Genomic DNA, 12,855 nt, shown 5'->3' with positions numbered 1-12,855 from the left:
CCAAGGCTATACATTTTAGCTTCTCGTGGGCATTGGCCCAGGAAAGGATCTAAAAACAGAAAGGCCCATCTGTGCGCAGAAGGCCCCCAATTCAAATGTTGCAGCCATCTTATCCATGCACAATGCATGTGGTTACATTTTGAGAAAACCAGTGCAGCTCGCTAAAGATTGCTTGGGACAATTTGGGCCTGCTTAGATGGGCTGCATCTGTCCTCTTGATTCTTGGGCTTTGATGCAGCTTATATAGATCCTATAGGTATAGGTATAGGGACCAGTCATGACCGACTCTGGGGTTGCAGCGCTCATCTCGCTTTATTGGCCGAGGGAGCCGGCGTACAGCTTCCGGGTCATGTGGCCAGCAGGACTAAGCCGCTTCTGGCGAACCAGAGCAGCGCACGGAAACACCGTTTACCTTCCCGCCAGAGCAGTACCTACTTATCTACTTGCACGTTGAGGTGCTTTCAAACTGCTAGGTTGGCAGGAGCAGGGACCGAGCAACGGGCGCTCACCCCGTCGCAGGGATTCGAACCGCCGACCTTCTAATCGGCAAGTCCTAGGCTCTGTGGTTTAACCCACAGCACCACCCCTGTCCCCTTTGTATAGATCCTATTTGGGATCTATTCCAGACAAGTGATGCCCTGCCCCAGTGCCCTCTCAGGGCAGAAGGTGATAGTTGGGGGGCGGGGGGCTCACACCATGCCCTTCAAGCTTTGCCACCATTAGGAAATTCATGTATTAATTCAGTTGCAGCAGATAAAAAGAAACAAATTCTGGCATGAATTTATGTTGTTTGAGGCTCCCAGAAGGCGTTCAGCATTTTGGGGGGTGTGACCATTTATATTAAACTTTAACTTGGAGGCATAAAAAGCCACAGTGACCACTCACAGCAGCAGTAATTGATGAGAACACAAACGTATTGATTAAGGCCTTGCCTGCACACTTACAAGCAGTATCCTACCAAACTGAACACCAGTTGCTGGGGAATAATAATTAGCATGAGAAGGCTATTGTGCACATTTCTTGCTTGTGAGCTTCCCATGAGCATCTGGTTGGCTATTGTGAGGAAAGGATCCTGAACCTTTGGCCTGATCCAGCAGGGCCCTTCTCTCTCTCCTCTCTCTCTCTCAATTAAGTCTGACCTGCATGTCCATTAAAACTGCAACAAGTATTTAAGGTAATGTGTGAGAAGGCACAGAGTGTGCTATGACATGGAACCAGGTGAGTCAGGGAGCCTATCCAGCATAACACTGATAGAGGGACTTGAAGGAAAACCTCACCAAGAAGGAGAAGAAGAGTGCAGCTGCTGAGAGGAAGTGCCAGACATCATGGTCATCAAAGAATCCCAGAAGGATACACGGGCGGTTTATCTCTCGGGACTCTGCGGGAGTTTCCTACAGAAAAAATGGGCACAGGCAGTGAATTCCAGCTCGGTCTCAAAAGTTCTGTCTTTCTGGTGCTGTAGAGAAATTTGTACCCCATGTGTGTCCCCCCCCCCCGCCCCGAAGCAGGGGAAAAATATTTTGGGGGAGTGAGGGGGATATATGCCATGATGCCTTCAGCAGATAATCACGACTTTGGAAGAGGCCTTGTTAATAATTCTTCAGCAAACCATTGGCAGTATCGTATCCCTTGACTACTGGGGCTGACTAGGATACAGGCGACTCTCCATTTACACATGGGTTATGTTCTGCCCCCCTGCATGCATAAGTGAAATAAGGAGGACCCCACGGCGCCTCCAGCTTGTGAGGAGACCTTCCCCGGAACCTAAATGTCCTCTTTGGGCTACGGGAAGTGTCTCCTCACAAGCCAAGAAGCACACTGGGGCTTTTTGGCTAACAGCTGATGCACAGGAACTGTAGCAGCAGCTGCTTTCCTGTGCATCAGCTGTTAGCCAAGAGGATGAAGAGCCTCAGCAAAGCCCCGCTGCACCTCCGACTCATGAGGCAGAGCTTTGTTGAGGCTCTTCAAGTCTTTCCCCCCACTTCCGGGTTTCTGGGGTCGTGTGGTTTTAATATGTGTTAATGGGGGGGGAGCCTGTGCAACAGCTCTCATTGCTTGCAACACTATTATTCCTGTAGTGCTTGGGGAGAGGCGAAGTTGTAAGATTATCGCTTCCATGGATGTCCTGTGCATTTGGCTGCAAACCCCACTCATTCCTGCAATCCTGAATATTGGGTACGTTCTATAAACTTTTTCACAGACCTCCCAAGAGCATGAGGTGGACAACTCTGCATAAATAAATGGCAGGTTCTGCACAACTGGTTCTCGTTAATATTTGGCGTGTCGCAGCATTTGAAACAACAGGGTGGCAGAAATAAAACATTGCGCAGGAGCTTGAGGTGTAAGTCTGAAGACAGGGATTCAAGTTGGAAGGCAGAGCAAATAAAGAGTTACAGCAACCAGGCTGCTCCCTCCAATACATGCAGCTGTTTACTGCAGTAAGTCTTCAAGATTGCAAAGGCCATGCCAAGAAGACAGTTCTGGAAGGCCTTGCTCATCTAGCCTGATGCCTGGCAGCAGTTATTCAAGATCTCCAGCACAACTCTTGCCAAATTCTTTCCCCAAGATCTTCTTTAACAGAAGAACAGAACAGAATTTAACAGAAATTCCAGGGATTAAACTTTAAGTATGTGGATCATGTGCAGGTTTCTATTATTATAGGGCTGTGGGGGGTGGCTTTGGGCAGTTAAGATCATTTTGGAAATTCGTGAGTATTGCAAGCGTTAGAAAGCTTGGAGGAAATCAATTATACACTGTATTTCTAAATGTATGTATTTTGTGCCTGAAGCGCAAGAGAGGGCAACAAATGAGGAAACCTACCTCCCAGCTGCTAAGGTTTTGGAAGAAGAAATAAAGGGCTGCAGCCCAAACCACGGCTGTGGCCACGATGCAGAATAGAGGGATGAGCAGAAGCCTCTCTGAGCTGCGGAGCTGAAAAGGGAAAAACCTTAAAATAATACCCTCAAATAAATGATATTTGAGCAGACACTTCCCAGGAGAACATTTAAGCCAAAGGGGTGCATCATAAAGACTTTGATCCCCACCCAGTGGCGTAGCGTGGGGGTGCAGGGGGGGCGGCCGCACCGGGCGCAACATCGGGGGGGCGCACTCGCACTCGCAGCTCTCTGCCCCTACCGGGTTAGGGGGCGCAAATTACTTGCCTTGCCCCGGGTGCTGACAACCCACGCTACGCCACTGTCCCCACCCAAACAAATCGCTGCTGCTGCTTCTTTTTTGCCAGTCATTGATTTGAACCTAGAGTGATAGAAATGTGCTTCAATTTGCTGGAAGTTACTTTTCATACGGTGGTGTCCTTGGCAATGCCAGTTGCCAGATGGCCATGGGAACCCCACATTCTCCCATGGCTACGGGAGAGTTACCCTGGAGGAAGAACCACCTGGAGGATGTCACCCAAGTGCAGTGCTATTCTAAGCGTTAGGAATAGCCTTCTGGAACTACAGAAAACTGGAATTCGTAGCAAGGGATTTACCTTTTCAACAGGAATCCAATAATCCCCATGACATCTACGGTGGAGCCTCAGAAAGTAAATCTATCACTAGAGTGGGCGTGCAGTAGGTAATTATAGCCCAGCAAAATGTTCAATCTAAAATTGCCTTCTTGCAAATATGTGCTATGACATAATATGGGAGATAGCACTTTGACACAAATTGACAGAATACAAAATAGCAAAAGGTGGCAAAATCATGAAAAAATTAATTTAATGTGGTTATTGGTCAAAAATAACCCCAAAAAATCAGCCCCCCCCAAATTCCCAGTCTTCTTGGAGAGGGTATTTGATACAGCTTTAGTTTTAGTAACTCTCTCTTTGGGGAATCTATCACACAGATTGGGGACTATGCTGGTTTGTGTGTTCAATGACATCCATTCATTTGTAAAGCGGAAACTCAATAAAACTTATTATCAAAAAGACGTGAGAAACAAGCCCTGCGTTGCTATAGTTTGGCACAAGACAGGTAGAACTGGTAAGTTCACACAGTGCATCTTTTGGGCTCGCGTATGAAAGCTAGCTGTTAAAGTTCTCACAATAATGACAGAAAAGAGCTGCAGGTGATACTCCTTTACCTTCATGATGACGTAGAAAGCAAGATACAGCAGAAGATTGCAAATGAAGATGCCCAGCATGTAGGAGGCGAAGTCTTTCGGCCGATATACCAGTCCAAAAATGGCACTAAGAAAGGAAAAGGACAAGGATTATGTTATCTAAGGTGCAGGCCCCCCATAACTTGCCATCCTGATACATAGCTCATGATACCAATATCACTGGCCACCCACACTGCACATACTGAAGAGGGATGCTGCCATCTTGCAGGTCAAACATATAAGAAGATACTTGCATAGAATTAAGGAGCAACTAGTACTTAGTCTAATTGGGTCTCCCTTTACAGCATTGGGACTTCCAGCAATGGGCCAGTTTGCAGGATCAGGCCCCTTCGAATGGCTGATGAGGGAACTCTGAGCAAACTCTGCCCACCTGCCAAACATGTGCTGTCATTTGACACCTGTCCGTTACATACTTCACATGTCCTGTATTTTACATGCAATTCTCCCCCAAACTAAGGGGGGATTGAATGAAAAATGCATAAAATGGACATAAAATATATTTAAATAAAGTATGCAACATTTGCTTTTTTGGCTCTGGCCCTGGTCACCATTCAAAGCCCTAGAAGGCTGACCAGGTCTGAATCCAGTCCTCAGGCTCAAAGTGGCTCCCCCACCGTGCATTTAAGGGAACTTTGGTTTCTTCGCTAACAATAATCAGAGTGATGTTTGGGAAATGTCTTAAATTTATCAGGGGCCGGGGCTGGAGAGAAGAAGACAAAACGACTAGAGAGCAAAATCTTTACATTATTTCTAACCTTCCTGCTTCAAAAGTATATAAGAAACCTCAGATATGAGGGGGGAATTTCTGGGGCTAATCCATGTAAGACCATTCTGATTGTATTCCCTGAGCATGCGAAACATCCACAAAACCCCCTACTTACAAGGACCAGTTGACTAGGTTCCCAACGACAAGCAGGACCATTCTGTCCTAGAGGAAAGAGGCAAGAACCCTCGTTAGCAAGCCAGAAATGTGTGTCAAGTCACAGTTGCCATTGCAGCTGGAGACTCAGAGGCCCAAGGGACAATCCAAACATACTAGACATTTTAAAACCTTGTCTGATAAACATCAGACCCATTGGTTTCAAAGGGAGAGAGTTAAGTACGTGCTTAACTTTGGGACAGAAAAATGCCTCACTTTGGGCTGGATTATCCTTTTGATTCCAAAATACCTGCGAGGTAACCTTAAAAATGTTTTCAGGTAACTGTTGATGCTTTGCTACTAAGCATTTACCAAAAAAAATTGAATGTTCTGAATACTCCACATAATTATGAGGTTATGTGCCTGGTTCAAATGCAATGGAAAACAATAGTTTCTGACTAGTGAACAAGTCTGCAACCTTCCTCTTTTGTGGCCACAATGGGGAAACCATTTCTGGTTTTAAACAAACTAATGAAGAGCACCTCCTACACGTCTTGTCTGATCTTTCACAAAGAGGGAGGCAAAGGGAGGGAGCAAGAGACAGCCCATGTTATCCTGATGTTCCAAATAAAATGCTTTTGGAGGAAAAATATTTCTAAAGATAGTTTTCTTTTCAAGTTACATTATAGTCCAAAGGCTATTCTTCAGGAAATAAGGATTTGTTTTAAGTTTTTCGTGTGTGCTAAAACTCAGTCTAAGGTTTTTTTTTTTAATTGTTTAACCACATCAGTTAACAAACATGGATACATAGGCTATAATGTTATTGTTTTAGTTAAATAAATTGTTTAAATTGTTATTAATGAAATGATTCTGTTTCTCCTTCCAATAAAGTACAGCAGAAAAGTTGTTGAAATATAAAATTAACTTATTAAACCTCACAATAATTTCATAATTATGTGTCTATGTATTTCTAATAGTATAGCCAAATCAGTAATTTTTGATATAATTGTAAAAACTACTCTGAAAATTTATTATTCCAAAAAATGAAACCTTCCTCTGGTTGTAAATATTAAGATGATACCAGCAAGAATGAATCTTTCTGTAAAAAATGATTTAAATCAAGTCTTACTGACTAGTGATTTAAATCGATTTGATTTAAATCAAATCCACCATGCTAAGAAGTAATCACTTTGCTAAAAAGACCACCTAGGGAGGTTCATGGCTGAGGTGACTTTTGAATCTCAGGCTTTCTGTTTCAAAGTTTGTGCTCTTAACCATTGCAATGCACCATTTCTCCTGAAAAAGTTAACCAGCAAGAACAACTTCTCTTGTTCCATTCATTCCCCACTCCAAAATTCTGATTTCCAGATGTTTTTGCTCCATGCCAGGTCAATTGCTGACAACATAGACTTCCACTCCACACTGATCTCCCTGGTGTAAGACTCTCTTGGCGTTTGGCTGCAAAGATCCTGCCAGCACCACTCTTGCTCTGTGTGTGGTGAGTGTCTGGTCCTCTTTCAGTTTACTCCCAGAGACCACCAAGGGGAGCAGGAAAGTAAGTACGGATTTGAAATTTCTAAGTTTATATAATAAGGATTAGGCATGATCCGTTTGAGGACACGGGTGGCACTGTGGGTTAAACCACTGAGCCTAGGGCTTGCCGATCAGAAGGTTGGCGGTTCGAATCCCCGTGATGGGGTGAGCTCCCGTTGCTCGGTCCCTGCTCCTGCCAACCTAGCAGTTCGAAAGCACGTGAGCGTGCAAGTAGATAAATAGGTACCACTCCGGCAGGAAGGTAAACGGCGTTTCCATGCGCTGCTCTGGTTCGCCAGAAGCGGCTTAGTCATGCTGGCCACATGACCCAGAAGCTGTACGCCGGCTCCCTCGGCCAGTAAAGCGAGATGAGCGCCACAACCCCAGAGTCGGCCACGACTGGACCTAACGGTCAGGGGTCCCTTTACCTTTACCTATGATCCGTTCAGAGTTGAGGACTTTCCCTTTGATAATAAAAGCAAGATAGCAATTTCTCTCTCGCCCATGTTTGCATGCTCAGATGCAAAAGGGAATAAGCAGCTCTCCAAACCGGCCAGAGATGGCTAAAGAGAACAAGGGAAATACATACCGTGTACATTGGCCAGCTGCATTGCTGGATGCAATCTGTGTAGAGGACCATAACCGCACGCTGGAAAATCCCAAAGTCTGCCAGAGATTGAGAGCACAGGGAGTGAAAACCTAACAGAGCACAGCTCCTATGAAGGAGCTACGTTATATCTAAGGACACCACCCACTCTACCATGACGATGTACCCTGCCAGGCGCTGATGATTTCTGGCCAAGTTCCGGCCAATTTCCATGCCAATTTTGGTTGAGCTCTCACCCAGAATTGTGAGATCTTGCACATTCAGCAAGATCATGCCCCAAATAGACGCGTTCTTGCCAAAACTCTGGGCCGGTAGTGCTGTTGTTTAATAGAGGAGTACAGTGTCTCGCTGGCATCGCTTATTATACCGAGTTTTCGACTTCTATGCATTTCTGGTTTTATTGCTATTGATTGTGTTAAGGGTGCTGCATTCCTGCCCTCAGACCAGATAGTGAAGGGCAGGTTATAAATTCCACAAAAACAAATAAAACATCCCAGCGCTGTAAGGCAGGGGTAGCTAACAAGGTGAGATCCAAATGTTGTTGGACTACAACTCCCATCAGCCCCAGTCAGCAGGGCCAGTGAGTGATCTGGCAGGATGGAAACTGTAGCTCAAGAACGACTGTACCGTAAGGCTTGCAAAGGTTCTTAGAATAATAATGTACAGTGGTACCTTGGTTCTCGAGCTTAATCCATTCCAGGAGTCCGTTCAACTCCCAAAACAGTTCAGAAACCAAGGCACAGCTTCCGATTGGCTGCAGCAGCTTCCTACACTCAATTGGAAGCTGAAGAAGCCGCGGCGGATGTTCGGCTTCTGAAAAACGTTCACAAACCGGAACACTCACTTCTGGGTTTGTGGCGTTCAGGAGCTGATTTGTTCGGGAGCCAAGCCGTTCAAGGATCAAGGTACCACTGTACAGTGGTACCTCAGGTTACATACGCTTCAGGTTACAGACTCCGCTAACCCAGAAATATTACCTCGGGTTAAGAACTTTGCTTCAGGATGAGAACAGAAATCGTGCTCTGGCAGCGCGGCGGCAGCGGGAGGCCCCATTAGCTAAAGTGGTACCAGGTTAAGAACAGTTTCAGGTTAAGAACGGACCTCCGGAATGAATTAAGTACGTAACCAGAGGTACCACTCTACTGATAATGTAATAGTGTTGTGAGCTGACTACTAGTTGGCCTAATGTGGTACAAGAAATTGTTTCCAACCTGTTCTGAATGGAGTTGCATTCCCTCACATAAATCAGGTCTGCAGTTTGGACCCTGCTTGATCCAGAATCATTTATTGATGGCCAGGGGGTGGAGGGGCGCATCCTGTTTTGCCATTTGAGCTGAAATGGGAAGTGCCACACTGCCCTGCCGCTTAATCCGTTCCGGAAGTCTGTTCCAAAACCAAAGCATTCCAAAACCAAAAGTCTGGAACAGATTAAGTTTGAGAACCAAGGTACCATTGCACGTAGTTCCATCCTTATTTCAGACATTGTGATATATTGTGATGTTTAGCTGGTGATATATCGCGATGTTGAAAATCAGGTATCGCCCAGCCCTAGCCCAAGCTATTGACCTTCCCCTCAAGCGTTAGAAGAATGAACATCCCTCCTATTCTGACTGCCAAGGCTTCTGCATGCTCAGCCCAAAGGGAAAGAGGATTCGCATCAAGTGCTAGTTACCTGGATCAGAGACATCTGCAGCCAAGCGAAGCAGAAGAGAAAGGGGAAAAGATGCTAGTGAGAGGAGCGTAACGGCACAGCAAAGAAGGATAAATGTATGTGCTGCCGTTGGAAAGCCCCCCAGCCCCCCAAATGCCCACTAAAGCAGAAGCACTTACACAGACACACATCCCCCCAACCAGCCTCCTCCCTGAGTAAAGGGCCACTGGCAGGAAGGTGAACAATTCCTCGCACGCAGCCCAGCACCAGCATGCAGTTAAGTGCATTAGGCAGAGGCAAAGCAATCGATATTGGTCATAATATAGACATGGAAGCATGGGAACAATTGTGGAATATGGATATAAAATTTACAGCAGAAAAGTATATGAAAATGATATATCGGTGGTATCTAACACTGAGTAAATTGGCAAAAATGTATAAATCCAAATCAAATAAGTGTTGGAAATGTAAAGAGAAAGAAGGTTTTGTAGTAAGATCTTGTAGTAAGGTTAAAGCTTACTGGGAAATGATATATAATGAAATGAAAAGGATGTTTAAAATAACCTTTGTAAAAAAACAAAACCAGAAGCTTTTCTTTGGGAAATTATAGGGATAAAACTACCTAAAATGTATAGAAACTTATTCATGTGTGCTACGACAGCAGCAAGAATGTTATTTGCCCCAAAATGGAAAGAAGCAGAAGTCCCAACAAAGGAAGAATGGATACAAAAACTTATGGAATATGCAGAAATGATGAAACTTACTGGAAGAATAAGAAATCGAGATAACAAACTTTTTATAAAAGAATGGAAATGGTTTATAGACTATTTATAGATAAATTGTAAACAGATAAGAACATCGGCAGGATTCTTGTAATAACCTGCAGTTTCATGAGAGTATATATTTAAATAAGATGAGTGAATTAGAAAATTAAGTTAATTTGGATATGCAGAAGATATTAAAAATAAATTTAAGGAACCGCAGAAAGAGGGGGAAGGAAGTCAAGTTTTGAAATGTCAAAATGATTGTAAAATTAGTGAAATGTATAAACTTGAAAAGTATAATTTTTTTTTAAAGCAAGATTTCATACGGAGTCAAGGTGAAACTCCCTAGTACCAAATCTCCAGGTTAGGCAATAAACAGAAATCATAAGGCCATGTCAACATGTGGCCTCTGTTTTTATTTAATAGACCAGAAACAAACAGTATGAAGGGAATAAACACCACTCCTATTCTATCTCTGGGGCTACAGTCCTAAAGGTAAAAGGCTGAGCAGTTCCATGGATTTACCTCCAGGTGAATATATTTAGGAGGCCTGAAGTGTCAATCACCTGCCATCAAACTTACCTATCTTGAAACGGCCCATGTAGTAGATCTGGGTGCTGAGTCCAAGTGAGGCCACAACATGGATGACTGAGAAGAGGATCCAAAACCACAAAGCATTTTTTCCAAAAACCTGATAGCAAACAAAAAAAGAATTATTGTGCGTTATGTCCAGTTATGAAAAAGGTCTCCTTCTCTGCAATGAGAGGTTATAGATGCTCTACGGACAGGTGGCATTTTCCAAACCTATCTATGTCTGGTTGTTAGAATGGTTTGAATATGTAGATATTCAAATAACCCAGAGTACAGAAACAGCCATCCCATGTCCTGGGACACCTTGCAACTTTTTCGGCATCTGCGACCAGCAGCCGAAGTACTGGGGAGAGACATGCACCAAGGGTAGCGCTGCTCCCAAAGCAGTTAGAGCAAAATAATGGGCTTTAATCAGAGCACTTCTTTTGTATAAAGGGCCGTGAGTGTTAGTGTTATGTACTGAAGTTCTCACCCTGGGCCAGCAGGGGGATACTGTAGATAGTTTTTACTCAGGTCCACATATGCAAATAAGGGATCGAAAGTGACATTCAGTGATTGGATAGTTACAGAAAGTGGTTACAGTTACGTTGTACTGGAGCTCTATATAAGCAGGCTGGCTGAACCCTTCAGTTCAGTTCTGTTCTGGCCTGTGAATAAGCAAGAGCTGTTTGAAGAATCGCTGTGTCGTCTGATATGTTCACCCACAACTTAACACTGGCGACGAAGGTGGGATCGATAGACATCAGAGCACAGCCAGATGCAGCCACTCTCTGAGCTGAATCACTGAGCTGAAACACCAAGCGAAATCACTGAACGTCACTTTCGATCCCTTATTTGCATATGTGGACCTGAGTAAAAAAAAACTATCTACAGTATCCCCCTGCTGGCCCAGGGTGAGAACTTCAGTACATAACACCCCTCCCCACCGAGATAAGGCATTAGTTACAATCGTAATGGTTTCCTTATATGCAGTACTACACGTAATGGTTCAATTAGGCACAAAAGCATATCGGTTACATTTCACATACTTCCATTAGACCAACAGTGTTACATGTCCAACAACACAGTCCTTTAAATAAGTTGGGCGCTTGGAAACTCTTAACAGTTAGGATAGTATGGAAGGAGCTGTAGCAGTTGTTTTTCTAATACTTGGCTGCTGCAGAACCCGAGCCTAAAAGCACGAGAATCCTGCAGAGGTTGAGAGTAAGGCTGCGCAGGCAATTTTGTTGCAGATGCTACAGCCTATTTGCCTTTGACCCCATTCTCAGAGCTCTCCCCCAAGTTTTGCTGATTCGGTCCCTCTCTCTGAAGGGCAGAGGGTGTCGAATACATGCGTACCACTCCGAGCACAGCAAGGCAAATGACCACTGCGAAGGATGCATAGGCAGAGTAGGCACTGGCGTTGATGTCTGGGTGGCGGGTCTGGTAGAGCTTCAGCATGCACAGCCCTGCGATCATGTACATGAAGGAGGTGTCTGTCAAAGGAGGAGAAAAGGCAACAGATCGTTTCAATACATGGCAAAAATATATTTCTCTATATATTTGGCAAGGGGGAAAAAACGAGTACAAAATATTGATAGATGCAAAAGAAATATGAGATTTCCCCCTGCCGGATATGAGACTATACTATGAGGCGTCCTGTTTTTGTTGGTTGAAGGAATGGATGACATTAGAGAATTCACATATTCTAGATTTAGAAGGTCATGACAATATTTTTGGTTGGCACGCTTATTTATGGTATGAAAAGGTGAAAGTTCTTAAAGGGATTTACAAATCATATAATTAGGAAGAATCTGTATAGAGTATGGGATAAATATAAGAATTTGTTAGAGGTAAAAACACCACTTTGGCTCTCACCGTTGGAAGCTATAGGGGTAAAAAAAAAGAATATGATAGAAGGATGGACAACTTAAAGAAATTTATTAAAACAAGAGGGAGGAGAGTGCATATTAAAAGAATTTAAGGAATTATCAGGAAAATTAACAACATGGATGCAATATCATCATTTAATGAAGTATTTAAGAAACATAGGATACAAGGGTTTGGGGAACAAGTATCACAACTGGAGAGAGACCTGTTGGAATGTAATGTAAAAGTGCTGTCTAGAATGTATAAAGTATTATTGAAATGGGAGACAAAGGATGAGCAAGTAAAATCCTCAATGATACACTGGGCAATAGATATTGGTCATAATATAGACAAGGAAGCATGGAAACGATTGTGGAATATGGAGATAAAATTTACAGCATGTTATGGTCTAAGAGAAAAGTATATGAAAATGATATATCGATGGTATCTAAAAAATTGGCAACAGTGGTATTACTAGCAAATCTTTTTCTAAGGGAGAAATCCTCTCTTTGCACCAGAGGGCGCTATCACCACCCCATTGTGGCTCGTAAGGTTCTTGTTTTTGTTAACTAAGACCACCACCGAAGAATTGATGCTTTTGAATTATGGTGCTGGAGGAGACTCTGGAGAGTCCCATGGACTGCAAGAAGATCAAACGTATCCATTCTCAAGGAAATCAGCCCTGAGTGCTCACTGGAAGGACAGATCCTGAAGCTGAGGCTCCAAGACTTTGGCCACCTCATGAGAAGAGAAGACTCCCTGGAAAAGACCCTGATGTTGGGAAAGATGGAGGGCACAAGGAGAAGGGGACAGCAGAGGACGAGATGGTTGGATAGTGTTCTCAAAGCTACCAGCCTGAGTTTGACCAAACTGCGGGAGA

At 44.0% G+C, this 12,855-nt stretch overlaps 1 protein-coding gene across 5 annotated transcripts in view; it reads right to left on the bottom strand.

The window, feature by feature from the left end:
- SIDT1 (SID1 transmembrane family member 1) overlaps nt 1-12,855 on the bottom strand; it is a 46,334-nt gene that overhangs the window by 3,845 nt on the left and 29,634 nt on the right. For 3 of the 5 annotated variants that reach the window (XM_083593214.1, XM_083593215.1, XM_083593212.1), the window contains exons 18-24: nt 11,466-11,602; nt 10,119-10,227; nt 7,104-7,180; nt 5,004-5,050; nt 4,084-4,189; nt 2,821-2,931; nt 1,278-1,391 (exon numbers count right to left, since the gene is read on the bottom strand). In XM_083593214.1, coding sequence (XP_083449340.1) covers nt 1,278-1,391; nt 2,821-2,931; nt 4,084-4,189; nt 5,004-5,050; nt 7,104-7,180; nt 10,119-10,227; nt 11,466-11,602 — 701 coding nt within the window. Of the gene's footprint in view, nt 1-1,277; nt 1,392-2,820; nt 2,932-4,083; nt 4,190-5,003; nt 5,051-7,103; nt 7,181-8,793; nt 8,809-10,118; nt 10,228-11,465; nt 11,603-12,855 lie in introns of all 5 variants that reach the window. The other 2 variants (XM_083593213.1, XM_083593216.1) reach the window with 1 other exon arrangement.

This window comes from Podarcis filfolensis (assembly GCF_964270895.1).
Source record: "Podarcis filfolensis genome assembly, chromosome: 17".
Taxonomy (NCBI): Eukaryota; Metazoa; Chordata; class Lepidosauria; order Squamata; family Lacertidae; genus Podarcis; species Podarcis filfolensis.
The sequence above is the reverse complement of the archived record's forward strand: the minus strand, read 5'-3'. Positions and strand labels throughout refer to the sequence as shown.